Source organism: Emys orbicularis, chromosome 2 (genome assembly GCF_028017835.1).
Source record: "Emys orbicularis isolate rEmyOrb1 chromosome 2, rEmyOrb1.hap1, whole genome shotgun sequence".
Taxonomy (NCBI): Eukaryota; Metazoa; Chordata; order Testudines; family Emydidae; genus Emys; species Emys orbicularis.
This window is the reverse complement of record NC_088684.1, coordinates 75,048,558-75,075,891: the sequence shown is the minus strand read 5'-3', so window position 1 is coordinate 75,075,891 and position 27,334 is coordinate 75,048,558. Positions and strand designations below refer to the sequence as shown.

The window sequence follows — 27,334 nt, the reverse complement described above, 5'->3', positions numbered from 1 at the left end:
CCATATCCATGATTATAGGTGCCTGAAGTTGGGCACTGAAGTCTGTGGTTAGGAGCCTAAATAAGTGGCCTGACTTTCAAAAGTGCCCAGTTCCCAGCAGTTCCAATTTTCTTCAGTGAGAGCTGGCAAGTGCTCAACACATTTGAAATCTTTGGTCTGCATTTAGTCTTATATTTTCATATTTATTATGGCTTAAGTCACTGTCATATCTACCACTGACACATTTTTAACAAGTGTCTATCAGTAAAAATCCTGAGGACTGTATACAAATGACTGACACTGAAAGGGTCAATATGGATGATTTAAGTGGAGCAAGCAATAGTTATTGAGGAGTTGGCAAGTTTGCATTAAATCTTAGATTTTTAAAGAGGTCACTTGTTTCCAGGGCTGGCTCTGGCTTTTTGGCCACCCCAAGCAAAAAACAAACCAAAAAAACAGGGCGGCCAGAATGGCAAAGCAAAAAAAAATCTGCGGCGCGGCCGGAGCCAGGGTGCAGGGGGAGGGAGCAGGAGGGAGAGAGAGAGAAGGAGGGCGGCCAGGGCTTCAGCGGGGCGCTGCCACGCGACTCCTCTTGCCCCGCCGCCTTCCGGGAGGGCTCTGCGCCGCTCCGGTCGGCTGGGAGGGAAGGACGCGGGCTGCCCTGCCGGGCTTGCTGTAGGGCGCTCCCGTCCTCCACACCGCCGCCCCCTACAGGGTGGCCGGAGCATAACCCCCCCCACACACACACACACACACACACACGCCACCCTAGGATTGGGCGGAATGCCGCCTCCTACAAGCTGCCGCCCCAAGCACCAGCTTGCTCGGCTGGTGCCTGGAGCCGGCCCTGCTTGTTTCTGCTAACAAGACTTTTTTTTTTTTTTTATAGTGACTGCTTGGCTGGCACTTCACTATTAAGTTTATAGGACCTTCTGCACCCTGCCTGCATAGTGCTCAGCTCCAAGGCAGAGAAGTAATGCTTCTGGGGCTGTGCTTCATGATGCCCCAGTCTGAGTGCTGTGTGTCTGGAAGAGGCAGATAGAGGCTCCCACACACCATAGTAACAGCCTGTCCACACCCAAGAAGTCCTTCACCAGCAACAGCCATCCCAATCATTTGTTTGGTTCACAACCAACAAAATGGCCAGAAAATCATCCCATACCTGGAATACTACAGTCCTTTGTGGCTGCAAAATATTGGGGCTATGGTGGGTCATGGGACAATTTTTCCACCTTTTTATGAGTTGCAGATCAAAAAAAGATTGCGAACCATTGCCCTGTTACCTTAGGTGTATAGGCAAAATTAGAAGATCTCAACTACTGAGGCTGTCCATACACTGTTTTTTCCACTAGAGCTTCATTTAATGAATAACAAGCTTTCTAAGTTTTCATGACAATTTCAGGTTGCCACTTTAAAATTAAACAGGAATTGAGGGCTCTGTTCTAGTTTATGTGAAACCTGTTATTTTAATACAGTCAGGATAAACCATAAATGAGTGCTTAGCAAATGAGTGCAACAGGTATAGTGGTGAAAGAAAGCTGGCAAAGTGTATCTTGGAACTAGATTCTCATGTACAGGTGTCAATTAAGAGAGTTACTTTGAAACTCGAGCAATTTCGGCTTTTGTCTCATGCGGCCATCATGGGCTTTTCTTGTGGCCACAGCACAGCCTCCTGGGTGGTGATTGGGGGGCGGGGGGGGGGCAGCACAGTGGCTCATCCCCCAAGGTTGCCAGCAGGGGTTCAGCCCTGCCCCCCTCTGGAGCCACAAATGCCAGAGGATCAGCCAGCCAGTCTGAGTTGGCCACCTTACTGGGAACGCTGGGGCTTGGGCTTCCTGCTTCAGCTCTGGGGTGGCAGACAGCAGGCTCCAGCTGTGGGGCTTCAGGTACCAGCTGCGACTCTGGCCCCAGCTGCATGGTGGTGGGTGCTGGCCTTGGGCTCATCACCCCTGGCCCTCACTGCCTCCCTACCCACCTCTCCATCCAGGACTTAATTTGTCCCCGAGCTTGCCAGGGATGAGTAAATCCTGCTGAGGAAAGTAATATTTGTATGTCTGTTAATACCACTTTTCACTGCCTCCCAGCTAGCTAGCAAGTCTGCTTCTATATATAAAACATACAAATATCACTTTTCACAGCAGCAGACTTACTAGCTAGCAAGTCTAATAAAAAAAGCAACCAAAAAAGCAAAAGAAATATAGAGGTTCCTAAATATCTCAGAATATTAAATTGAAGACCATATAGACATGTTCACAGGTTTGCACACTGTATACACTGTGATTAATTCTGGTACAAGGAACACCACAACAACAAAATAAAAGAACATGAAAAGCACCTTGAGTTTCTATTCTGTGTAGGTCCAGTAAAGAATAGAGACAATTGTATTTATTATTGAGTTTGCAACCAAAAAAACCCTACCTAAATAAATTACAATGATTTGGACATGTATATGTGCATATTTATTTGTTTTTCCTAAAGTTAAATAAGTATTTTAGGAAAAATTTGTCAGAGTGGCCACCAGCAAGAGTTGATGGCCGCTCTTGGAGGCCACCAAAAAATTTGTTGTGAGAACCCCATCAAGGAGTACCTGGATCAACCACCTGAAAGCTAGTATTTCAGAACTACCACTACATTTTATGCCAGCATAAGAGAATTCTGAAACCCAGCACCAGACCAGTTAAACAAGTGAAGAAAGGTATAAGCAGCCATGCACAGTACTTGCACTCAAAGATTTTTTTTAAATGTATTAGGTCATCTAATTATTATTCTGCCAAGGCAGGATTGACGGAAAACTAAAAAAAATTATCAGGAAACAAAGCTAAATATTTTTAAGGAGTAGATAAATTTTAGGATAAACAATACTTACAACAAATGTACATTAATTCAGCCAAAGTAGAAATGTGGCCATTATGAATATTGCGTTAATTGCCATCGCAAATGGCACAGCTTGGCACTTATAGCAGTCTCAACAGAGCCAGGTTTTAGTCCTAGATCCAGAGCCACTCTGTCATTGTAGCTTGCTGTTGCTATGTATTACCACAGCACTGAAACATTGTGTAAAAATGTTCCCTCTAGGGTCAGGGTTGAGGTGCATTGATGGGTATTATGGGGAAGTTTACACTGCTTTGCCTATACTGCTTTGTGAACAAGGATATCCTTATTCAGACAGTCTGGCACCTTTAACAACTACTAAATACACCTTAAGTTTAAAGATTTGTAAAAAAGTATATAAAGATTATGCCTGTTATGTACTGTCCTGTACTGTAGGCAAAACTCACTCATAGTCTGTCTCACAGATGGCATATGCTGTGCTCCTGTTATTGGAACATGTATGTTTTATTTACAGGTACATTCATTAAAACTTGCACTCGAAGGCGTGGAGAAGGAAAGGGATTTCTACTTTGGAAAATTAAGGGAGATCGAACTTCTCTGCCAAGAACATGGGCAAGAAAATAATGACCTTGTCCAAAGGCTAATGGAAGTCCTTTATGCTTCAGAAGAACATGTAAGTGCAAGATATTCTTTATTCTCGTACATTTCCTTAATGCAAACAAACAGGCTTAATTTCATTTGAAGAATCACTGGCACTATATTGGGTCAAGTTCTCTAGGTAGATCAGCACAGACTGTTGCAACTTAGTCTTTTTAACAAATGTCAATTTAAAAAAAACACTTTGCATCTAGAAACCAAAATTTTGTTGCTATTGGTGAATGCACTGAAGGGGCTGATAGCTTTTTAGGGCAGTTGTGTAAATTTTGTGCGCTCTAATTTTGTTGAGACGTTAATCTGAAACAGAAGGGGACGTCATAAGCATTTTGAAGTATTTTCATATATTCTTGTTCCTGCCTCTGCTTTGTTGCTGCTGCTGCAATTATACAGAAATGTCTGTGTAATCCTGTACCTTGACATGTTCTTGAAAATCAGATTGCATAAATATGATGAAATATAGAGGTTCCTAAATAGCTCAGAATATTAAATTGAAGACCATATAGACATGTTCACAGGTTTACACACATGCACACTGTATACACTGATATTAATTCTGGTACAATGAACATATTTGCTTTTTTATTTAGCATTTTTGTCCTGTTGCTATAGACAGAATCTTCAGGACACAAAACCCAATAATCTTTTGTCCTTTTCAGTCTACCAATATTTCAGAATTATTTTATCTGGAAGATTAAGCAAGAATCTCACTAGTATTATAGACATAGCACTGTAAACATTTAATAGAGCAGGAAGAAGAGGGCTGACAAAGGATACTGACTAAATTCCTTAGATATGTTCAGGGGTAATTACTCCATGAGAATTTAGTTGGAATTATTCCCATTCATGTTAGCTAAATCCCTGTGTGCACTACTCTGAAGATTGACACCACGCACATGCACACACCCCACCCCTCCGTCTCCAGTGGACCGTAGCTTTGGTTCCAGAATGTATTGGCATCAATGTACTCTCATTGGTACTATGGTTTTGTTGACACTTCCTTATTTAGCACCTATTCTCAGATGATAATTTCAGTAGTAGTTGGTTTAGTTGTCTTGAGATAAAATTATTGGGTCATTAAAAGCAAGGCTAGAGTAATTTACCTTGTGTAGTTTTAAAAACACTATCAAGAACTTGAAAATTGTAATTATGATCTTGATGGCCACACACAACTAAAACCGACTGGAAATGGGAGGGATTCGTGGAGGTTTCCTTAGGGAACAAACCAGTATTTCAATACTGATAGGAGCAAACATTTAAAAAAAACTTGACCAGACATATGAGCAAAGTCATAAAAACTGCACAAATATAGTGGTCAAAGGAAATGTCTGGATGCAAGAACAGTGATTTATTTATAAAGTGAAGCCCTTCTCCCCATATCCCTATCACATCTGTTTGTTTGTTGGCTCGAATTGTTAAGCGACTTCCCAGCTAAAGAATGTTTGTTGATTCCCTTTTCTTTAGCTTTCATTATTGGCAAAACACATCACAAAATTCAGCTTACCTCAGACCATAGTTCTGAGCCCTTTGTCTGGTTCCTTCCATCCTCCACACTAGGAATGTCATAAACTAATAGCTGCACAAAAACATTTAGTATATACAGTGCATCCTCACCTGAAGTCTGTGACCAAGAAGAGTCTACGGGTTTCATCTTACTATTACAGCCCTGTTCTCCCACATCTGGATACAGATAACTTACACGGAATTATTCATATTCTGCAATGGGAAAATTGAGCCCCTTGCTTTATTGGGTGTCTTTTCTCCTTAGCTCTTTGGTGCTCAGTTTGGTTTACTGAGGCGAGACATCAGCGCACTAACACTTAGAGCCAAAGATCTAGGTGCTCTGATGCTAACAGTGGAGAGGGTACTTGCATAGCTTGCCTACTCTTTCTTTTGCAATTTCTTCTCTTTTCCTTGGCTTGCCTTGCCTTTGAGTTCTATTTTCTGCCTGTGCAGTGAATCTGTTCCTCATCTCCAAGTTAAATTTTCTCTCTATCGCTGAGCATTTTATAGGCTAATCCCTTGGTAACAGCAGTTAGGATTTCCTGAGCCCCAATGAAAGAGAGCCCCAACTGCCAAAGCTACAAGCATCTCCAACATTTCTGGTTTCTTGCTAATGAGTTCTTGCTAAATCCAGCTTTGGTTTAACCTCTGGTCCAGAAAGTCCCAAACTGCTAATGAAAGAGCTGGAGCGTAGGGGCTGTCAGTGAAGCGAAAAGGTTAACTTAGTGTTCAGGGTGCATTTTAGATATCAAGGGTCATGAGGCTTTCCTCAGCAAAAAGTTATAGTTAGAACAAATCATTCCTGGCAAAGGCCTCATGCTTGAAATATCATTGTTGACTTAAATTTGTTTTCAGTTCATATTTCCAGTAACCTTTTGGTAGCGCTCACATGCCCTGGTTCATTTAAGCTGTAATTTTACAGGCATATATTGTATTCTTTCTAGAGAGCATGCCCTATTCAGACATCCCAACTGTTTTTATTCAGGACAGACAAATCCCTATTTTTAATAGCTCTTTCTTTTAAATAAACTTAATTCTTGTGAAAAGTTCTGAATTGACAGGACTAGAGACTGGAGCTCACCTCTCAGATCAGCTACCCCCTAAGCAGGGCCGTCTGAAGGATATATGGGGCCCTACGCAGTATTATTAAACTGGTGCCCCTATGCCGGCGCATTCAGCTCTGTGAATACTGGTTCCCCTATACTGGTGCCCCTATGCCGGGGCAACTGGTGCCCCTAGGTTGGCTCTGTGAATACGGCCCCTGCCTTCTGCCTAGTAAGGAGATTGCAGTGTGTGCTGTGTTTGTGGGAGCCGACCCGCTCTTACCTGCTATCCCAGTCATAGCCACGGACTCCATGAGTGGGTACTCCAGGGCTGGAGCACCCACAGGGAAAATTTAGTGGGTGCAGAGCACCCACTGGCGCCAAGCTCCCCCCCTCTGCCCCCCTCCCCCAGCACCTCTCGTGTGTCGGCGGCCCAGGGCTTACCAACTCCTCCCCCTTCCCTCCCAGCGCTTCCTGAGTGCAGCGAACAGCTAATTCGCAGCATTCAAGCTCCGGGAGGGAGGGGGAAGAGCAGGAATGGGGTGTGCTCGGGGGAGGAGGCATTTAAGAGAGACAGATACTGAGTCATTATTTTTTTAGTAAATGTATTGCTTATGTCATGGATCTGCTGAGAACTGAACTGAGACTTCAGTTAGCAAGTAAAACATTTGATAGTCTGTTTAGCCTAACAGCTTTCAGTCACTTTTGAACTGGGGTAATTCAGTTTTGTAATCCAGAGGTGAAAGGCTTCATATCCAGTTATGAATCCCTGAGCCATGCAATTCTGGCTTGTAGCAAAAAATTTGCTTCTTCTGTTCTCTCCCCTAAACAGTCTAGTATCTTGCAATTCAATGGAAGCTAAAGGCTTGCCGTTATTAAATGCTTTAGTACATATCTATCCCTGTCAGTCACTCAGCTCAAGGTTCTCAAGCAGTTTGTCTAAATTTAGTAATTTTTAGCACCCTACTGCTCCAGTCCCTCAGAAAGAAACTCCTATTGAAAGAGACACTTCTGAAGTAGTTGGGCTTCATAATACCTGACTTTGCTTGCACCTGAGCAGTTAGATGGTGGCTCAGTGTATGAATCAGATAGATTGAAGAGTCAGGTTATTCACAGCTGGAAAGCTAGCATCTCTGTTAGGGGAAGCCTGAGGTGAGACAATCCTACGATATAAGCTAGAAGTAAATGCTTTTTAAGGGTGTTGTTCAAATAGACTCTACGGTCCCAAAGTGATTGTGCATAGTGAAAGTCTGACTTACCTATTTCATTTGTATAGGTACAGACTGTATAAACAGAGAAATTTATGCCCAAATTTCAGAACAACTTCTTCAAGAGTGGCCAGGGCACAGGGAGAATTTACCATTTCCAGCCCAAGGAAACCATTCCTCAGGCAGACAGAAGACCACCAGTCTTGTTCAGAGTCAGAGTAGGTTCCCAAGCCAGTTCTTAGCTCATGATTAGCGGCTTTCCCTAGCATATGTACAAGATCAGTATGTACAAGTTTATTATAATATGCTGTATTTTCTAACTGGTGCCTCTTATAAAAATCTGCAAGTCAGGGTGGATTGATTTAAATCAAATTTATTCAAATCACTGATTTTAATCATGATTTAAATCAGCAGCCATGAAACATGATTTAAATCATTGATTTAAATCATGTTTTACATTCATACTTTTTAGTTATTTTCCTGAAGAAAGGTTGATTTTCATTCCTTGGTAAACATTAACACATCTTGATTTGCAACTAAATATAGTCCTTACATTAAATCTGGTGTTTGTGTTAATCAGGGGGATAGCTATACACTTTTATTTAAGCAATTATATACATTAATTTTTTGCTTGTTATTTGTGTTAATTTCAGTGGTGCCCAAACTTTTCCTGTCACGCCCCCCCCATACCAGTAATAGAATCTGTCCCCACTCCCTCTCCGTTACAGCACAGCCAAGGCTTTCTCAGCAGAGGAGCTTGGGCTGAAGGTGGAGCAGGGGGGCAGAACTGGAGCTGCGGGAGGAGCTGGGGCTAGAGGCAGAGCTGACCTGGGAACAAAGAGGGAATGAGGGCAGAGCTGGGCTGGCGGCAGAGTGGAGCTGCGGGTGGGGTTGGGGTTGGGGTTGGGGTTGGAGCTGGAGTTGGGCTGGTGCAGAGCAGGGTGCGGAGTGGAGCTGTGGCTGGGGGTGGAGCTGGGGGCAGAGCAGGGCTGGGTGGCACTCCCTCCCTCTCTCCCATGGGGGCTGGCCAAGCCCTGTGATGTGATCCCCAAACATTCCTCCATGCCCTCCCGGGGGGGAGGTGCCCCCTAGTTTGGGGACCACTGCTCTATTTGGATGGAAATTCAAATGCAATTAAAAATGCACAAAACCAGCATATTATTTTTTTATTAAATAAAGCTGCTTTAAATATGCTGGATATGTAAGACAAAAAGGTTTATCAAAACATGTTTTGCATTTAAAACTAACTGATTATAACCTGTATTGTCTGTAGTTAGTAAATTGAACTAATTGTTTCTGGTCATTATATCCTTCAAGATTTTAGAATTTATAGATCTCATCCTCTCATATCTAGCTTTTATTCATAGATTGGTAGAGGAAAAACAAGCTTTCCTGCTTCTTTAACTCCCATCTGCTTTCTTAACTTGAAATAAACTAGTCTTTGAACTGAACTAGTTGAGTAAACTGAAATGAAGAAAATATTCTGTCTCTGTTTAGCACTTCAACAAACTCAGGTGACATCTACCAGTACAGTGGTTTTGACTGTCTTTAAAATTTGGCAGCAAACATGTACTGCTTGATATTTTAATGTTTAAATTAAATAATTTTAAGATTGTAATAAGTTTTGGCCTCAACGTAGGTTGTCAATTTCAAATTTAATTTTAAATAGTGTATTTTTTTTAAAAAAACAACCCTGTATTTAGCTTAAATAAAATCCAATTTAAATAATGAAGAAAGCAGATTTAAAAAAAAATCATTGATTTTAATTTACCCTGGCATCTTATCAGACAGATAAACACCCAGGGAGGTCACTTTAGCACCCAAGATTAGGAGCATCTGTGCTAATATTTTTGACTTTTGTGTATCATTCTGTTTTTATTTTGTTTAACTTCCCATCTGAAAAGGACCATTCCTACATGAGCTGGCTCATGTGTAACTGTAGATAGATGGGGAAGGTTGAGGCTGCTGTGTCTCTGTGTACTGCTGGAACTCATATGTACAGCTCCCAGCCCAGGTTTACTTAATGTAGTCCTAAAGTTTTATAAGCCTTGAACCCTTTAAATTCTAACTGTGACAATGGGCTGTTTAATATTAATGTTAAAAGCCATTTTGGCGTGATGCATATGTAATAAGGCCACTTCTCCCAAGGGGTCCCAAAGTGTTAAGCTATAATTCTCCTGATCGACACCTGGTATCTGCCTGAAAATTGCTTTTCCTTTAGCTTCCTAAATGAAGGATGATTCAGTTTGTTCAATTTGGGATTTTCCTACTCTTGGAAACCAGCTCAGCACTGACACCAAATGTAAAAAGCCTTATTCTGCCTTCCCTATCCTCTAGAAACATATAGTTACCTGCTAAAATGGAAACACTTTATTGCATAACCTGCTTTGAATTAAACTGAGAAGCCTCAAATTCTCTCCATCAGACTCTTCCCCTCCCTCCTCTCCCCCTTTTTCCCCCCCAGCCTCTAAATTTGAAAATTAGCAATATCCGTTTTGGAGAGTTATTTACACCAATCATGTCTAATAAAAATTGTCTGGAGATAGCAGGTCCTGCAAAGGTATTGCATTGTTGATGGTGCGACTTGAATGGCAGCTAAGCAAAGTCGTCCCCCCGCCCCTCAGTCGTAGTCAGCTAGCTATCACTAATGTAGGTCAGGGATGAACTATGTAGGATCTTTTCAGTAAAATCATTCTCCAGAATGATGAAATCTGCTGAGACAAAGCATAGCTTTTAATGGTGCTAGAGTCAATGGGAATATGGAAAAGGTCAGACAAAATGTCACTAACAGTAGCCAGTGAAGTCAGTGAATGCTGAACTGAGATTTGTTCAAAGGAAATAAATACGTTTTGCTATTTAATTATTCTTAAGGTACATTTTGTGGATTAAAACTCCCAGCAAAGTTTAGGTATCCTTTTAAACTTTGATTTAGGTTAGCAGAATCATGCATAAAACAACTAGGGAAAATAAAAATATCTGTTTCCATCCAACTTTTGAATGCAAGACTGTATTTCACTCAATTGTAAAGCATTCTGGACCTTGTGCATTTTATAATGTAATTTAGCAGATCATGCTTATGTGATAATGCTTAGCACTTAGTTTTGCTGGGCTGGGGAAGGGCAAGAAAATTGCTCCCTAGTGCACCTCTGCAGGAGTCAGCGATACTGTATTGTAGGGGAAAGGAGGAAGAAAAACTAGATCTGCCATCTGTGCTAGCCAGCCCCAGAGAGGGGCTTGTCAGGACTGCATTGTGGCCCTGCCCCCAAAGCATCCTCAGAGCTGCATTGGGGAAAATTCTTCCAAAAGGTAGCACGTTGTTCTGGCCAGTGCTGCTCCTGTGAGTATGGTGCTTCCTTTCTCTCCTCAGTTTGGATAATATTACTGCCAACCCTAAATGTTCAAAAGTGATGAGTCAGGCCCAAAACAATCATGAGAATGTGGGGGAGGGATAGCTCAGTGGTTTGAGCATCGGCCTGCTAATCCCAGGGTTGTGAGTTCAATCCTTGAGGGAACCACTTAGGGATCTGGGGCAAAAATCAGTACTTGGTCCTGCTAGTGAAGGCAGGGGGCTGGACACGACCTTTCGAGGTCCCTTCCAGTTCTGTGAGATAGGTATATCTCCATATATTATATTTAAATGTTGGGTTCTTTTTAAATGCGCCTTCTAGCTTTTGAGCCTTTCAAGCTTCTAGCCATGAAGGCTAGACTTTTTTTTTCTTCAGCCTAAGCCTAGGTACTTGTGTAATGATATAACTGAAGGTTTATGAAAAATAGCAAATATTGGGATACTTGCAGTAAAATCATGAGTTGGCAACACTGCTCAGACTCTTATGAGCCATCATTGAATTTAAGAGACTTGACCAGGGGTAGGTGAATGACAAATCAGGGAATATGTATCAGGCACTCTTCATTTAGCCACTTGGCCACACCCCTTATCAAACTCTAGTTTACAGATAAACTACCTATTCTTTAATGCTCATTCATAGGAACAATATGTCACTTAATGCTGTTCAAATCAACAGCATTTTGGGGGGAATAATCCCAGCTCCCATCAAGCACAAACTGGTTAAAATAAAATCCATATATTAACTAATAAATGGGTTAATCCGTTATAATTAGGGCTGTCAATTCATCACAGTTAATGCATGCAATTAACACAAAACAAATTAACTAGATTTTTAAAAGACACAATCGCAATTTTAATAGCACTGTTAAACAATAATAGAATACCCAATTTTGGGTGTTTTTCTACATTTTCAAATATATTGATTTTTAGTTACAACACAGAATACAAAGTGTACAGTGCTCACTTTATATTATTTTTATTACAAATATTTGCAGTGTAAAAAAAGATAAACAAAAGAAATAGTATTTTTCAATTCACCTCATACAAGTCCACTCAGTCCTACTTCTTGTTCAGCCAATCGCTAAGACAAGTTTGCTTACATTTATTGGTGATAATGCTGCCCGCTTCTTATTTACAATGTCACCTGAAAGTGAGAACAAGTGTTCACATGGCACTGTTGTAGTCGGCATTGCAAGGTACACCTCTACCCGGATATAACGCTACCCGATATAACACAAATTCTGATATAACGCGGTAAAGCAGCCCTCTGGGGGGGCGGGGCTGCGCATTCCGGCGGATCAAAGCAAGTTCGATATAACGTGGTTTCACCTATAACACGGTAAGATTTTTTGGCTCCCAAGGACAGCGTTATATCGAGGTAGAGGTGTATTTACGTGCCAGATATGCTAACCATTCATGTGCCCCTTCATGCTTTGTCTTGTTGGCGCTAAAGTTTTACATTGTTTTGTTTTTGAGTGCAGTTATATAAAAAAGAAGAATTTCTACATTTGTAAGTTGCATTTTCACGATAAGAGATTGCACTACAGTACTTGTATGAGGTGCAATTATTTTTTAATCGTTTGACAGCCCTAATTATAATGTAATTCCATGATGGATCTGTGCTTTCCCCAGCTATTAGCTGCAGCCTATGTTCAAGTGGATTTGTCTGAATTGTTCTCTAGGACCAGTTGTGCAGTTTTAACTTGTTTACCACAATCATGTACCACAGGCCACTGCAGCAGACTGTATTAAACATGGTCTTATCCCGGTTTTCAGAGTCTTTAAGTAAAAAAAGAAAAGCTATCCCAAAGTGCTCTGAAACTTATTTTTCCATAAAACTGTTATGAGTCATGTTACCTAGTATGCAACATTTATTCCACTGAACGAGTCTCTTTTGTCCTGGAAATGAAATTCTTCAAATATTAACCCCGTAGTCCCAAAGGTTCATCCCATTATATTAAACAGACATACTTGCAAAATAGTTTGGATATTGAAAATAAAGGGGATGTGGGAGTGTCCAACACAGATGTCTTGCCTTGGTAGGCTTGAAATTATGGCTACCTGTTGTCCTCATACTTGAATTAAAATTAGGAGCCAAAACATAGACTAGGTTAAGTGCTATGGTAATATATCCAATCAGGAGTGTGTTCTGTTGAAGTCTCTTTTATTTTTTTTATTTTTAAACATGCAGGAGAGCCACACAGACGAGCATGAAGGCGAGGAGCAGGTCCATGAACAGCCCCAACAGCAGGAAGAATACTGACCTGTCCAACATCTTTGACAGTTTTCATTCTGTGTGGGAACTTTCTTCTGGAGAAAGGAACATGTGTGGCCTCAAACTCGAAACCAGTCACTCCCAGTCTGCCATTAACATTTATGTACCGTAGCGAGTGCCAGCAAACCACTGCATTCTGTACCCATATTTTGCCAAGATGCATTTGCAGAAGTCTTCTTTCAGTGTGTCTACCTGAGAGGTCGTAGGGCTACATCACCTACTGTACATCACTGCAACTTCACCACTTGGCTGCTTGAGATTTGTTCCGCTTTTTAAAAAATATATATATTTATTTTTTCTTTTTGTCTTAAGTATGATACATTTGTAATTTGTTCTAAAATGTTTATATTGGCATCTCGTGTGGCAAGAAGTATTGTACCACTAGATGTGTTTGTCACTTGGTGGTGCTTTGGTATTTTCAAGTACATCTGCCTCGGGGCATAAATTTGGTCAAACAATTGGAACAAAGGGATACATTAGAAGTGATACTCAAGCTATAATGATGAGGTGTGTGTTGTGGAGGGAAAAGGCGTATGTGACTCATATCGTTCCTATCCTGTATTCACAAAACAGAAGGCAAAGCAACAGTTTCCCTAATAAAGATTTAAAACCCACTGACTGTTTTACACCAAAGCATGTTAGAAAGCTGCACGATATGTTTTTATTTCTGGAAGATACATGTCTACTTAACTGTTTGAAAGTCCTCTCAATTTCCTGACTTTTCAACAGAAGCTTTCCCTGCTGCTTTCTTTTGAAGGACCTGTATTTATTAGAAATTCTGTCGCTGCCTCCAGCTCAGTGCTGATTCAGGAGACAACAATCTCCTCTCTCTTGCAGCTGCATCTGCAGAATGCCATCTCTGACCTTGTATTCTGCCTGCCACCCCTACAAATGAGGATCAAGTGGATCAGCCATTCCTCTTTCCTATTCTTGCTTCCTCTCCCCTTGGCCATACACCTATGGAAGATGAAGACTTCCTTACTGGGGCTAGGCATGTCCAAGGTTGATTTGCAGCAAGCCAGCTGCAGAACCAGTCCTGAAACTCTTAAGAGATTCTCCTTTTAAACATGAAATGATTTGAATACTGATTCAAGGATATTTTCCCCATTCGTGCTTAGGCCAGTTTGCATGCTTAGTGAACCAGCCAGAAGTCCTGTTAGAGGTAAAGAACACATTAGCAGGGGATCACCTGCAAGGCACAAAAACAGTTCTGCAGGCTGACTGACCTTACTACTGGATAGGTTGGCCCAGTGCAGAACCAGAATGTAGAGAATTCTGTGCCAAGGGTGTTTCTTCTTAATTAGGGTCCTTGTTAAATTATGGCATTTTATAGGCAGAAATATAGCATAAAATACATTTAAAAGCATTCCTTGTTTAAAAAAAAATCGTAAAATTGCACATTTTGGATCTATTTCTGAATCAGTATTGCCTTTCTTTTACACTTGGTGTTCCTAGCTTCCATCACTTGATTTCTTAATTCTAAATTTATTACTTCAGTTATTTGATTTGGCAGGCACAAGGAAAAGTCTCATCCCAGGCTACCATCACTGAAAAGCTCAATAAAACCTTCTGAATGGTGTATCTTTTTAAATCTTTATGGAGTTGCTTTACTGATTAAGCTCTAAATTTATACTGAAGCAGAAGGTTTTTTAATTTAAAAAAAATCTTCAATTCTCAAATCTTTTGCAGCAAAGTTCATCTAATTTAGTTAAATGTGAGCAATCACTCCTACTGAGTTTCATACCACAGCCAGTACATAAAATACCTTTAAACATTAGAACAGGTATTTCCATTTCCTCAATTGCTCCCTCGGCTCAGCAGCATAGTATCCAGTCCCTGTGGATTGAAAGAGTTTTCTGGCCCTGACCCCAGCATTGACCTCACTTCCTACCCAATAATAGGTAGTGGAAGAGCTGTACCCTGCAATGTAGCACTTCCATTGCTATTTTTAGCTTAATTGATTTGCTTGGTTTCAATTAAAATCCTATACATAAAGCAAATTAAAAAGTGAGTTTTTTATAAGGATATAAAATATATTCCCGTGATCCAGCATAGATAGAAGATCCAGGATACTTTCTGTCTAAAATATCAGCATTTAGGGCCCAGTTCTTAATTTTGTCTCAAAAATTTCCATTAGCATCTGCAGAAGTTCTGGTGGTGCAAGGAATTCAGGATCAGACCCTACCCTGCTACTGGCATCAGCACCAGATTGTGATCCCTGATACAATTCCATCATCTTTCCATTTAGAGGCAAGCAGACACTGGAGAGCGCTTCCTTAAAAAGTGCTTTTGCAAGGCTGCAAAATGGTTAGATTTTTCTGCTTGTGAGGTGGTTCTTGACAAGGCTACTCTGCCCTACCCCTTTCAGCTATAAGTATAAAAAAGCCAAACTGTCCTTTCCTCCCTTTCTTCTTACTCTGCGTTGTAATTGGTCTGTGGAGTATAACCCTTTCACTGCGTTGTATCAGGCAGGAAGTGATTGATATAGGGCACAGGAATGGTAGTTACCTTCCCAAGCCAGAGAGCCTCAAATGTGCTGAGGAGTGATACTCGGGAAGGGGATAGTGTTGTCCTCCTGCCCGGCTGAGTAACACCATTATTCCGTTATGGTTTTAATATGCATTTGTAATTACTTTTACTAAATAGCACACCATAAAGCTTTGGTTATATATTAAATGTAAACTGAAAGGAATGTAAACATATGTATTGTTAATTATAAATAGATAAGTAATGACATCATAGATGCAAAAAGTCTTATTCAGATGTATCAGTCATTTTACATTACCCACAAATTGTCGCATGGTAGAGTAGATTTTTTTTTTTTGTCTCTGAATATGTGAATAACTTGACTTGCGTTTATCTTTTTACATATTTAATAAAAAAAGTATATGTTAAAATCTGTGTAGCTCTAGAGACTATTCAAAACAGTTTAAAGTGGTAGTTTTCTATTTATATATTAAACTGTTTCATTATTAATTGCAAATGCGAGCAAGGAAAAAAAGCCAAATGGTTTAAAAGGAAATGTGGTTCATAATGTATGTAGAAATCTCTTTTCCGGAGCCCAACAACTGTATCACCCTTCCACAAATCTCAGGACGAGATGAATGAAAATATTAAAAAATAAAATAAGATGCAGATTATTCTTTTGGCAAACTCTTTCCAGTTTCAGAGTACTAAATCTCTTGCAGTTGTAGTTTAGTTTGGATATAGGTACAGCAAAAGTAAACTAAGAGGTGAAGAGGGAATATTATAGTGAAGATCTACAGGGAAATTCCAAATGGATCTTTGCCACAGAGGTCTAACGGTAGGGATGCCATCTTAAGTGCAATTTCTAAAAGATTTAAATTGGGATCAGAAATACTTGCTCTGTGTGACAAAATAGCTGAAAGAATGTGTTAAAGCCAACCCCATGGATCTGACTCAGTGTACTGTGGGAAAGTGTGCTTAGGTATTTGCTGCTAAACCTTAGGGAACAGTAAAGGGGGGGCAGGGAATGATTCCCTTCCTAGAGGGAAGAAGGATCTAATGTAAATTGCTCTTGATCTCCACCTAGAGGTTTGCTTTAATGTTTCATCACAGCTTCAGAGAAGGCTGCTTTGTCCATCCATTCAGCATGGGGGCAATTCAGCATCTTTAGCATGTACTATAACAGTTCTTCCCCACCAAAATTTAGTAATTTAAGGAGAGAGGCCATGAAGAGGTAGGCAGAAATCTAGTGACCCCATTCAGTCCAACCAGATTTGAGCTCATTGTCGTAGTGAGAAGCGTATTAGGGTAGATGCCCTTCATCAGAATAGGTAAGCAAATCTATGTTCCAATGTCTAACATGCCACATCCTAAAGAGTATAAATTTCACTTATTTAATAACTTTCATTTGAAAATGATCATGAAACTAACCATCTGTGACACAGATATACCAAGTAAAAGGAGGCATGGTGTCCAGTTTATCTTCTCCATAGTCCTTAGCAGACCTTGTGGAAAGTCAATCAGTGCTCATACGGCCCTGCTGTGAACAAACCACTCTAGTCCATTTTATTGAATCAAAGTTAACTTATTTTCCAAGACATTATCTAACTGTGTAACATACACTGTACAGTACATAATCTGCATCTATACTTCAGTTTGCCTTAATGTAGCTTGACAGTTAATTTTAAAAAATGGACATAACGTGCATATATTATGTAGCTTCCAAATTAAATAGTACAAGGAATTCATTTACATTAAAACTCTGTGCTGTGCATTTTTTAAAAAATCAATATAGTAGAGACATGGACAGGATGGTGGCATTTCAAGTTTTGTCATTTCAGTTAATGAACTATTTCAAGGTACTACAACACAGTAACTACAAAACACCAAATTAAGCCACTTCTATGTACACTTAAGCCACTTCTGTGTACATGCACATTTCCAACCGTTTACAAATAAATTGGGGGGGGGGGGCAACAATACAAAGATAATGATCCTGATATAAATATTTAAACTGAGGTGTATTTTTCTATTACACATACTTTTCATATACTGTATTTAAAAAATTATGATCTGCTTATATTCACCTAAATATTTTCCTGATATTTTTTGATGGATGGATTTAAAAAAACTTTGAAAATCTACAGGTGTCAAAGTAGGTGAGAAAATTCTGTTCCAATATATACAGTATGTGAATTAATATTTAATTCCATCAAAGAATGAGACTTCAGAATCTTTGCCTGAAACTTCAGTTTCTTAGCTACATGCACTCAGGGCTTCCCCTCTAGCATCTCATTAAATACACAATCCTTTAGACCTGGTAGGTCCAGCAAGTATTCCTTCATGCAGCACTGGAATCCTGCTCTGGAGACCCCCAAAAAGACCTGGGGCAACCAAACCCGCACCTTCATCTCCATCTCCACCCTCTACATGAGTTACAGGGAAGGGAACTCATGATTCAAGAAGTGATAGCAGCACTTTCCCTAAGTGGCTGACTCAACCATTGGCTTGAATTGATGTGATGCAATCACAATTGACACACACCTGAATAGCTGGGACTAGAACTCTGGGCCTCCAAATCCACAAATACAGGCCTCTGAGTCTAAATGAGATCTCTCTGAGTTGGGAGGAGGAGTAGGTCCCTTGTGTCCTCCTTGGGCAAAGCCAGTATACTGCATTCTGTCCTGAGCACTTGCTCACTCCAGTGTGATAGATTCATATGGGAGCCAGCATACAACATACTTGGAATTTTAATCCATAGATATTGGTGCTTTACAAATGTAAAGTAGCAGATGTAAGATGGGGAAACTAGGCAAAAAGACACAATCTTGCTGAAGGTCACACATGTTACATTACTGCTTTGGGAGAGTGACCCCTAGCAAGAATGACTTGTAGCTTGAAAGCCAGGTCAAGCCATCTACTGTAATATGGTACACAGACTGAAATTTGAGAAAGGGCAAGCTGTAAACCAGCCCCATCCCAGCACTGTGCAGATGACAGAATTAATTAATACTCCTCTTGAGAGAGCCTTTAACCTAAGCCGTGGATGTGGGTCTGCATGTTGGTGGGAGAAGAGTGAAGAAGGGACAAAGGCAGAAAAATGGCATCTCAGAATCAACAAATGGGTGAAATGAAAACTCAAGGAACCTGCCAATAACTTGACTGTTGTGTGATTAACCCCTGCCTTTGGGAAGTGAAATATCTAAGTATTCTATAAACTCATCAGTCAGTCCACAGGTTCCCTTATGAAGTAAGTATAATGCTTATCTTGTGCATGTGGAAATTGGACAATTCATATCAATGCCTCAATGTCAGAAAGCCTCTTTGGCTAGTACAGCCTGTGAGAGGAAGAGAGCCCAAGCTCAGAGGCCTGTGAGAACAAAGGACATAAACTTAATAAAGTAAGCAGTTTTCAATGAAGGACGAACACTTGTATTTTTAAATATCTCTGTAGCCCTCCTCCCACTCCTCCCCCAAATTCTTATTTCCCATATAACCTGAGTAATGTACTTTAAATAGCAACAGGAATTTGAAACTCTGCTATATGCACCAGAAGACTTATTAGCCTAGTCAAGAATGCAGGCAAAGAGCTGATTAGTATGTATTGCATACATAGCTGAGGCTGAAAAAATACTGTGTACAAAGGATCTAACTGGCCATTCACTTTGTGTCTATTTGGTTTTGCAAATTTGTTTGCCCATTTACTCTAGCATTCAGGCCCTACCTTCACAACAAGATTAGGCTATGTCTACACTACAGCTTATGTCGGCATTACTTACGTTGCTCAGGGGTGTGAATAAACCACCCCCCTGAGCAACATAAGTTATGCTGACATATATCCCTGGTATGGACAGCACTATATTGGTGGGAGAGCTTCTCTCCTGTCGGCATAGAGCATCTTCACCAGATGCACTGCAGCATGTGTAGACAAGCCCTCAGAGAATCTTCAAAACCTTGTAGTGGACAAGTTTTCTTTCATAAACAACCAGCTTAGAGTGGGGTATGTTGCTTGTTGTTACTTAGGTAAGCACCAACAATGTGCTTTGTGCTGTATAAGACACAAATGTAAGGGCGATCCCTGCCCTGCAGAGCTTGCAATCTGAATAACATAGCTCAGACAAGGATCACTGAGAAACCAAAGAGTATGGGATTTAAAGGGTCTTGTTTTGCTTGCAATTTCCTCATCTGATTCTCTTCACTGATTAACTTGACATGGGTTAGTATTTGGGGGCAGTGTCGGAGAAGTGAGACTTTGGGAGGGAAATGGAATGTGGCTGGCATATTGGAAGTTCCACACAAATATGGCAGCACTTAAGCAGGCACAAAGATATGAGCCAGGGAAGGAAGTGTAGGGGACATCAAAACTGGCTTCATTGGTGAATGGAAGGGATGGAGAGAGGGCACTATTAAAAAAGCTCAATGATGTAGTATAGCCCAGGACTGATTTGTGCAGGGTTTCAAAGGTAGGGACAAGAAGTTCAGACTTGATATTCTGGGCAAAGAGAAAGAAGATAGGATAGGTGGGTTAGGCAACGTAGGCAGCAGAATGACTAGCGATACTTTCATTACTGGACTAGCTTTCTCTGAACCCTGCTGAGTAGCTCATTGTCTCAGCAGTTTGCATATCTAGCCCATTATACCCTTTGGTTATTTTGATCAACAAAGCACCACTATTTTTATCACAGAAACACAGATGAGAAGCTCCATGGTAAGGTTTATGCTCTGGTTGCAGCAAAGATGTTCATTCTTGAATGTGTTTCTTCAACGAAAAGATGTAAATGTTGAAATGCTTACTCAGCTGTCTCCCCTAAAGATAAATTAAAGAGGGTTGAGTGTTTTGATAAGAAAACATTATTGTACCTGCACAAGAATTCAAAGTCTCTGTACTCCCACTCATTGGGAGTTTAGGTTTGGAATTCTAAGTGTTAAAGCTAGTGAGTTTTGATTTTAAATTCCTCATGTATATTGATGAAGATTAAGCCATTAGGGACCAGATTCACAGTTGGCATAAGAAGTGAATAGAATTAGCCCTCTTATGCCAGCAGTGAATCTGGCCAAAATTCTTCAGATCTAATCTGTGCTATTTTGGCCTGGATTGACATATGTTTTAAAATCTATTATGGCACTTGCATCCACACACTGAGAAGGGAACATTTTTTTCAAGGCAGGAGGCAAAGCTTCCCCATACAGCACAGCAGTGTGTCTTCAATAAAAGGATGTCAGCCGTATATTTTTCTAAACAAAATTTTTGCTACTTGGGACATTTGCTCTTAAAGCAAAGTCAAATTAAGGCATGTTTTAAGGATTATTCTACAACATTGGTAGGACAAAATGCTATTGACTGCAGAAGAATGAATTTGATCAATAACTCAGATGGCGATAAATGCCAAAAATAAATTCAAACGGTATCCAGCTAATCTGAAAGCTTTGGAAGATATTCCTAGAACATACACACAATAACACCATGGTACCTCTAACATGGGAGCTGGTGGAGGGGGCAACATAGATTAAAATTAAATGTTTGAAATGCTGCTTTGCACATTCAAAAGAAAATTACCATTTTTATTATTATGTTTTGTATTTTACTCTGTTTTAACTTCATTGGATTAATCCCCTAGGGAAGAGGCTGGGGGAAATGCAGGACACATATAAACTGTTATGTAAAACCAATCAACAAAGATTATGACTATGATAGGCTTAGCTGAGAGTAATCACTGTCCCTGCAATATTTTGAGCCACTAAAGATTCTGTACTTGGGTGCAAGAGATGCAGTGCCCATAATGAACAGGTTCGTTTTCCTTTGGACTAAAGATAAATATACAGCAAAGAATGAATTAAAAAAAATTCAAAGTATAACATACTGCCATACTCGTATGTCCTAGTAATCACACCAAATCTGACACAAGTATCTTCTCCCCACTGCCTTAGTTGTAACTTTTTCTATGCCTGCAATTATGAATAAAATTATAAAAAGCATGTATTTACCACCCAAACTCCATAGTGTACGTGAGCAGCTGTGGCTAACGTAGTGAATATGGTAAGTGCCATTTCCTCATTCTTGCCCAGGAGCCCTGTTACCGCTGCGTAGATCACAAGAGCTAATGGAAACAGGAGCCAGTGGAAAGCTTCAGATCTGGCGTCGCTCATCTGGCAAATTATCACTCTGCACTGTTAGAATAATGTAATCAGTCAGGTAAGACGTACTGGAGCAATTTATTTAAAAGAAGCATGTTAATTTGTCTGCTAGAGTATTTTCAGTTGAAAAAGCATGTGGCTTAGGAAACATGGGTAGTTCCAAGATTGAGATTTACCATAAATGATGGTCTTTGCTCCTTTATTGGCTGTGATTTTTACAGCACTTTATTACATGTAATTTAAAACACATATCTTTTATGGAGACAGTGTTTTGACATGTTACATTTTGAATTTAAAAACAACTTTGCATAAAGGGGAGCTTGTTTGACACTTGTTTTCACAGAAACTCAAAAATATAATACTAAATCAAACTTAATCATTGGAGCAATGGATTGAGGTAGAGGGATCATGGTCAAAGTGATGGATTGAACATATAAAATGCTGTATAAATCAAAAGTATTAGTGTTTTATTGAGATCCTGAAACTGTAATACTATTGGTCTTCTATGTATTTTCACTACATGAATTTTCATTTCCTTAACCAAAGTTTCTTTCAGCTTGAAATGACTAAATACCAAACCATGGATAAAATTTTCAAAAGCACCTAAGTCCCATTTTCAAAGGTGACTTAGGCTTTTGTGGGTCAGTGTTTTAAAGGTATTTAGGCACCTAAAAATCCAGACAGACTCCTAGTAGGATTTTCAAAAGCACCTAATTCAGTTGGTTCAAATGGGATTTAATGGGATTTTGTAAAGCTGCTGGTTGCGTAACTCCCATTAAATCAATGGAGTTAGGTGCGTAGATGCTTTTTGAAAATCCCATGAGGCACCTCTCTACATCTTTAGATGCCTATGTACTTTTAAGAATTTGGCCCCAGGCCTGGTCTAGGCTTGAAAATTAGATTGACCTAGCTACATCATTTAGGGCTGTGAAAAAATGTGTTCCCTGTGCAATGTAGTTAGGTCAACCTAACCCCACTGTAGGCGCAGCTAAATCAACAGAAGAATTCTTCAGTCAACCTACCTACCATCTCTCAAAGAGGTGGATTACCAACAATGATAGGAAAAAACCCTCCATCAATGTGGGAAGCATCTACACCATGGCACTACAGCAACACTGTGCTGTAGTGTAAACATGGCTTAAGTCTCATTGAAAGTCAATGGGGCCTAAGAGCCAAAATCATTTTTGAAAATGAAATAGTTGCCTAAATCACTTATGCACTTTCAAAAATTTTACCCCTGGTCAATTTAAGTTTGGTGCAAAATTGAAATGTGGTAAAAATTAGTGTTTATAAATCCTAAAATCAATAGAAATACTTCCATAAATTTAAAAAAAAAAAAAAAATGAAAAGTTCATTCCCCTGTAGAGTTTGAAATCTAAACACTACAGTATTAAGCCTCTGAAAGTAAAGGTGGCACTGACTTCAGTGGTTCATTGTGGAAGCTAAAAGAAATGGAAAAAATAAAGTATGTGAATTTTTTTCACATTCAGTAATTTAAGGTGAAATTATTAATAGTGCAGGTAAACTTATTGGCTTACAATGTATTATGGAAATTGACAGTGTCCCTTTTAAACTACAATCAATTTTAGAATTCACTTAGGGAGCTGTGTTGTGCTTTGCAGTATATCAATGAGAGTAAATTACGGTAATCTTCCTATTGCATACATAGTATCTTTTTGCTGAGCAACTGCATATATGCAGAAGGTGGAATATGTATTGTTAATTATGTTAAATATGATTTTCCATTAAAACTGATTTGTTAAATTCTCAAAGCGTGTTTGTAATGTTTACTCACATTATTCCCGGTTTCCATCACAATAAATTACTTCCATTAACATAAGGCATCAACAAACTATATTGTGCATAAAGAACTGTAATTGCAGTCATTTACTAGTTCTGAGATATATTGACCAATAAATAATATACTATTTTAAACCTAAACTACTCTAGTCACTACAGATGACAGTAGAAAAAAGGTTAGAACTGAGTTTATCAGATAAAAATGGAAGTGGGCTATTAAGACTCTTCTACTGATCTAATCCATTTCCCTCAGAATCATTTCCTACAATCTATTCTCAGTGCTTTGGTTCCATTTAAACTAGCTTCAGAAAGGTGGGCTCCATTATTCCCATTCCACAAGCTAATTGTGTTAGGAATATTTTTTTGACAGGTTAAATTTTTCTTTCTTAATTCCATCCCGTTAACCTCATTCCCATGTGTCAACCCAGCTAATTCCTCTTTCCTTAATGTTTACACCCTTCCAATGCTACAAGTATTTTTATTTGACTTGTATTCCCCACCTAGACCTTAGTGGCCGTACTGCATATATTTGTCTTTAAAAGGTTATTCATTAGTCTCTCTTTTTCTATTATATTAGTATTGTTTTAGTATTTATTATTGGGTTCAGGAAAAACTGGCCAAATTTAGACATAGCCTGATCAGAGGCTCTAGAGAAAGAGCAGAGCTGAAGATGACGCCCTGGTTATGGGCCTGAATGGTGAGGATGGATGGATGGATGATGGTGCCCATTGTGACAGGAGGGAGGAGGAGTGGCTTGTGGGGGCAAGGAAATGGTTAAGAATTCTGTTTTGGCTATGATTCTCTTAAACATGTATGTATTCCAGTTGTCTTATATTTCAGTCTAGGTCCTCAGTCTTCTCCCACTTTGAACTCCCCGTTAACTGTCTCCACAGTTATGCTCACCTCCGCCCCATCCATTTATTAGCAGTGAATCTGAAATCCCTCAAGCAGTCGCAGTCTCCACACCCAGCTCCATGAGGAGGTCCAAAAGGGCTCAGACTCTCCCATCCACCATCCTAAATCCTCAATACAAAGTGTTCTGTTATTCTGAATGTAAATCTCTGCCTGTTTTAGGGGTTTCTAAGCATACCTGTAGTTCAGACAGAAATGTGACATTTGCCTTCTGTGACTGTGTGCTCAGACCAGCCAGCAATGTTGCCTGAACATTTCCCAGGATGCCTTTGAGATCCCTCAGTGGAATAGAGGGAAGAAAGTTTTGTGCTTCAAACCAGCAGCGAAGTGGGGTGAATGGAGTGGCTCCAAGACTGTGCTACTGCCCTGCCAAAGGGGCAGGGTGTGGGGGGGAGGGGCAAGAGCTGTCTCTTGGAGATACACTGCTGGTAGACACCTTACCTTTTTTTTTTTTTTTTTTTTAACCCTTGTTTTTCCAGTTAGATGCTAAAATATTGGGAACTGTCTGTCTCTTACAGCTTCCCATTAGAGGCTTTTCTCTTTTTTTCTTTTTTTTCCCCCAGGAGGTCCTTGCTTTACCTACCAAGTCTGACATTGCATGGTTTTGAGGTCAAGTTGAAAGTAGGCTTGAAGTCAAAAGTGCCTAGTGGACAAATAAATATGTTGTGAAAGGAACGAGACGTGCAAGCTACTGGCAGGTAGAGAAAAGTGGGCTGCAGTTTGTGGTCTTTAGGGCAGATAATGAAAACCCAGTGTGTCAGAATCTCAGGGTGAACCTCTATTGCTATGACAACCATTACTTAGTCTCTGAAGGGAATATGTATAAAAGGTACCAATGGAGAGGAGGAAAACAGACGGCTTTTTTTGCTTTTGAAATGTTAGTGGTTTCAATTACTATTTATTTACACATTTTAATTGATGTAACCCTCTAATTCAGCACTAATTATCTCAGTAAGACAGGATCTTGAAATATATACTGCACTGATTAACTGCAATAAATTGCAGCATAACAAGGAACTTTTGGTTCACCTTGTTGTTTGCCCCTTACAAGTATCTTGACACTATTGTTCTTCATTGGTTGAGATACTTATTTAATATTTGCATGCTGCCTGTCAGATTTCCCTAACTAGCAGGAAATCCGTATTTCTCACTTAAGAACATACCCAGCTCTCTTAGAAATGTAAATGGAATGACAAATTCATACAATGAAGCTTGTACCCTTGAAAAATGAGGCACCCCTCACACGGTTGAGTGCAGTCTCCAAGATGGAGCTAATTCAGTTGTGGCTGTCAGAGGCATATTTTTAAAAGGATATTTGAACATCAGCACTATCCATGAAGAGCCATTTCTAGTTTTACAAAATAAATGTTTAGAGGCCTCTAATGAGAGCTCACGGCTTCCATCCTGAACTGACAGGATTTCACATCTCCTGTAATGCAGGAAACTTCAGTTTCTGTACATGTTAAATTTGGTGGTACTGTATGCCAAACTAACCTACTCTTGTATACTGTAGTAATAAATACATATGCACTTTATTACAATGGGCATAGTACTGATTGATATTCACTTTTATAGTAAAACTATGTACTGGAAATTATACCAGAAGTATAGTTTAAAATATGCTGTAAAATGTGCATCTTCCTGTAAAACAACTGAAATATATTTACCTGTGGAGGAACAATTATACTGAAAAGGTGTACACAGATATGTTTGTTGAACATCTCAGTGCATTTGCAGGTCTCTGTATGAAGTTAATTGTTCACTTCATATAATTCTCAAAATATCTTTTCATCCTTATATATTCAGTTGCATTATTTACTTAAGTAAACTTATATTTTTGGAGTCATACAATATCTTTTGCAGGTTGAGGCATGTGGATTCGATATTTTCCCAAAACTTAGTGCCATGCATGAAGCCCAGTTATTCAGGGTTTGTCCTGAGGCAGGCAAATTTTTCAACATAAGGCCCTGATTTAGCAAAACATGTGCTTACGTCCCATTGAAATCAAGTGCTGTCGTGAACCAACCCTGATTTCAATGAGAGCTTGAGCATTAAGAATTAAGTTCAGTTTTGTTGCATGGTATTCCATATTGCTACTTCACAAAGATTTATCTTCCATCGACATTAGATGAAGAAAGAGGGTTCTAGGGCACAATGAACAAGTAATGTAAAAGAAATTCAGAGGACCATCGCAAGGCATCACTTATGCCCTCAAAATATTACGTATACTATAGTACTTGTGATGGTCCTCTAAACTGGGCTGAATTTCACCGGGGGAGTACTCAATTACACCTACATGTTGGAGGATATCTGGTATGTTTCATGAAATAAAGACAGCATTGTTCATAAAGCCCTGGAAAAGAGATCTTATAAAATTTTACACTATTCTGGAATAAATATCCAAAAACCTGTACTAACACCACTGAAAGCTTCAACATTTCAGGCAATTGGTGAAATATATTTTTATAAACGAAGGTGTAATGTGGACACACTATTTAGACACTTAATTCCAGTGGCACAAGAGGAGTGAAAGTGATTCTGGTGAGTTTTTAGTTTTTTTTTGTTTGTTTTTTGTTTTTTAATGTTTCTCTTTTTTCTTTCTTTTAGTCACATCAAGTAAAAGAATAATTTAATCCTACTCATAGAATAGTGTATCTAAATATAAACCATAGTCACAAAAATACTTACAATAACATTTGAGAAAACAACACCAACCATCCATAAAAACAGCCTGGTTTGTTTTGCTAAAATATCACATGGTGATAAAATCACCCAGATAGTAAGGAGAGCAAACAGCAGCACAGGAGATACCAGAGGTAGAAGTCCTTCATACAAAGAATCTTTCTTCAGTGTTTTCTTTAAGTGTGCTCTGCAATAAAGAAAACTATCTATTTTATGGAGTGAGATACACGTTATCTAATCTACCCCTCCCCAATAATTTCAAAACTCTAGCTTGAACAAGGTCTATGAAGCTTAACAGTTCGTCTCTCAAATGTTATTAGCACTGTGCAAATGTTTTAGAAAGTTAAACATTTTAAGAGATCCTAGGATACCTATGCAACTCTTCTTACTTGGCTAAAATTAGATTGTTTTATTCATATTAGGTAGTCTTTGCTCAGCTTCCCCTATTCGTCACTGTCTAGCAATAAAACACAAACCTCATATCGAGTGATTTGCAGTA

The 27,334-nt window shown here is 39.5% G+C and overlaps 2 protein-coding genes across 4 annotated transcripts in view; one reads left to right on the top strand and one right to left on the bottom strand.

Moving 5' to 3' along the window:
* MAPRE2 (microtubule associated protein RP/EB family member 2) overlaps window positions 1-13,388 on the top strand; it is a 112,261-nt gene extending 98,873 nt beyond the window's left edge. For all 3 annotated transcript variants that reach the window (XM_065398761.1, XM_065398762.1, XM_065398760.1), the window contains 2 exons: window positions 3,326-3,484; window positions 12,757-13,388. In XM_065398761.1, the coding sequence (XP_065254833.1) occupies window positions 3,326-3,484; window positions 12,757-12,828 (231 nt within the window). In that variant the 3' untranslated portion in view covers window positions 12,829-13,388. The remainder of the gene's footprint in view (window positions 1-3,325; window positions 3,485-12,756) is intronic.
* A 6,659-nt stretch (window positions 13,389-20,047) lies between these two features.
* Window positions 20,048-27,334, bottom strand: part of LOC135874437 (ethanolaminephosphotransferase 1-like) — a 77,549-nt gene continuing 70,262 nt past the window's right edge. The window contains exons 8-10 of the mRNA XM_065399255.1: window positions 26,842-27,022; window positions 21,292-21,474; window positions 20,048-20,113 (exon numbers count right to left, since the gene is read on the bottom strand). Of these exons, the coding sequence (XP_065255327.1) occupies window positions 20,048-20,113; window positions 21,292-21,474; window positions 26,842-27,022 (430 nt within the window). The remainder of the gene's footprint in view (window positions 20,114-21,291; window positions 21,475-26,841; window positions 27,023-27,334) is intronic.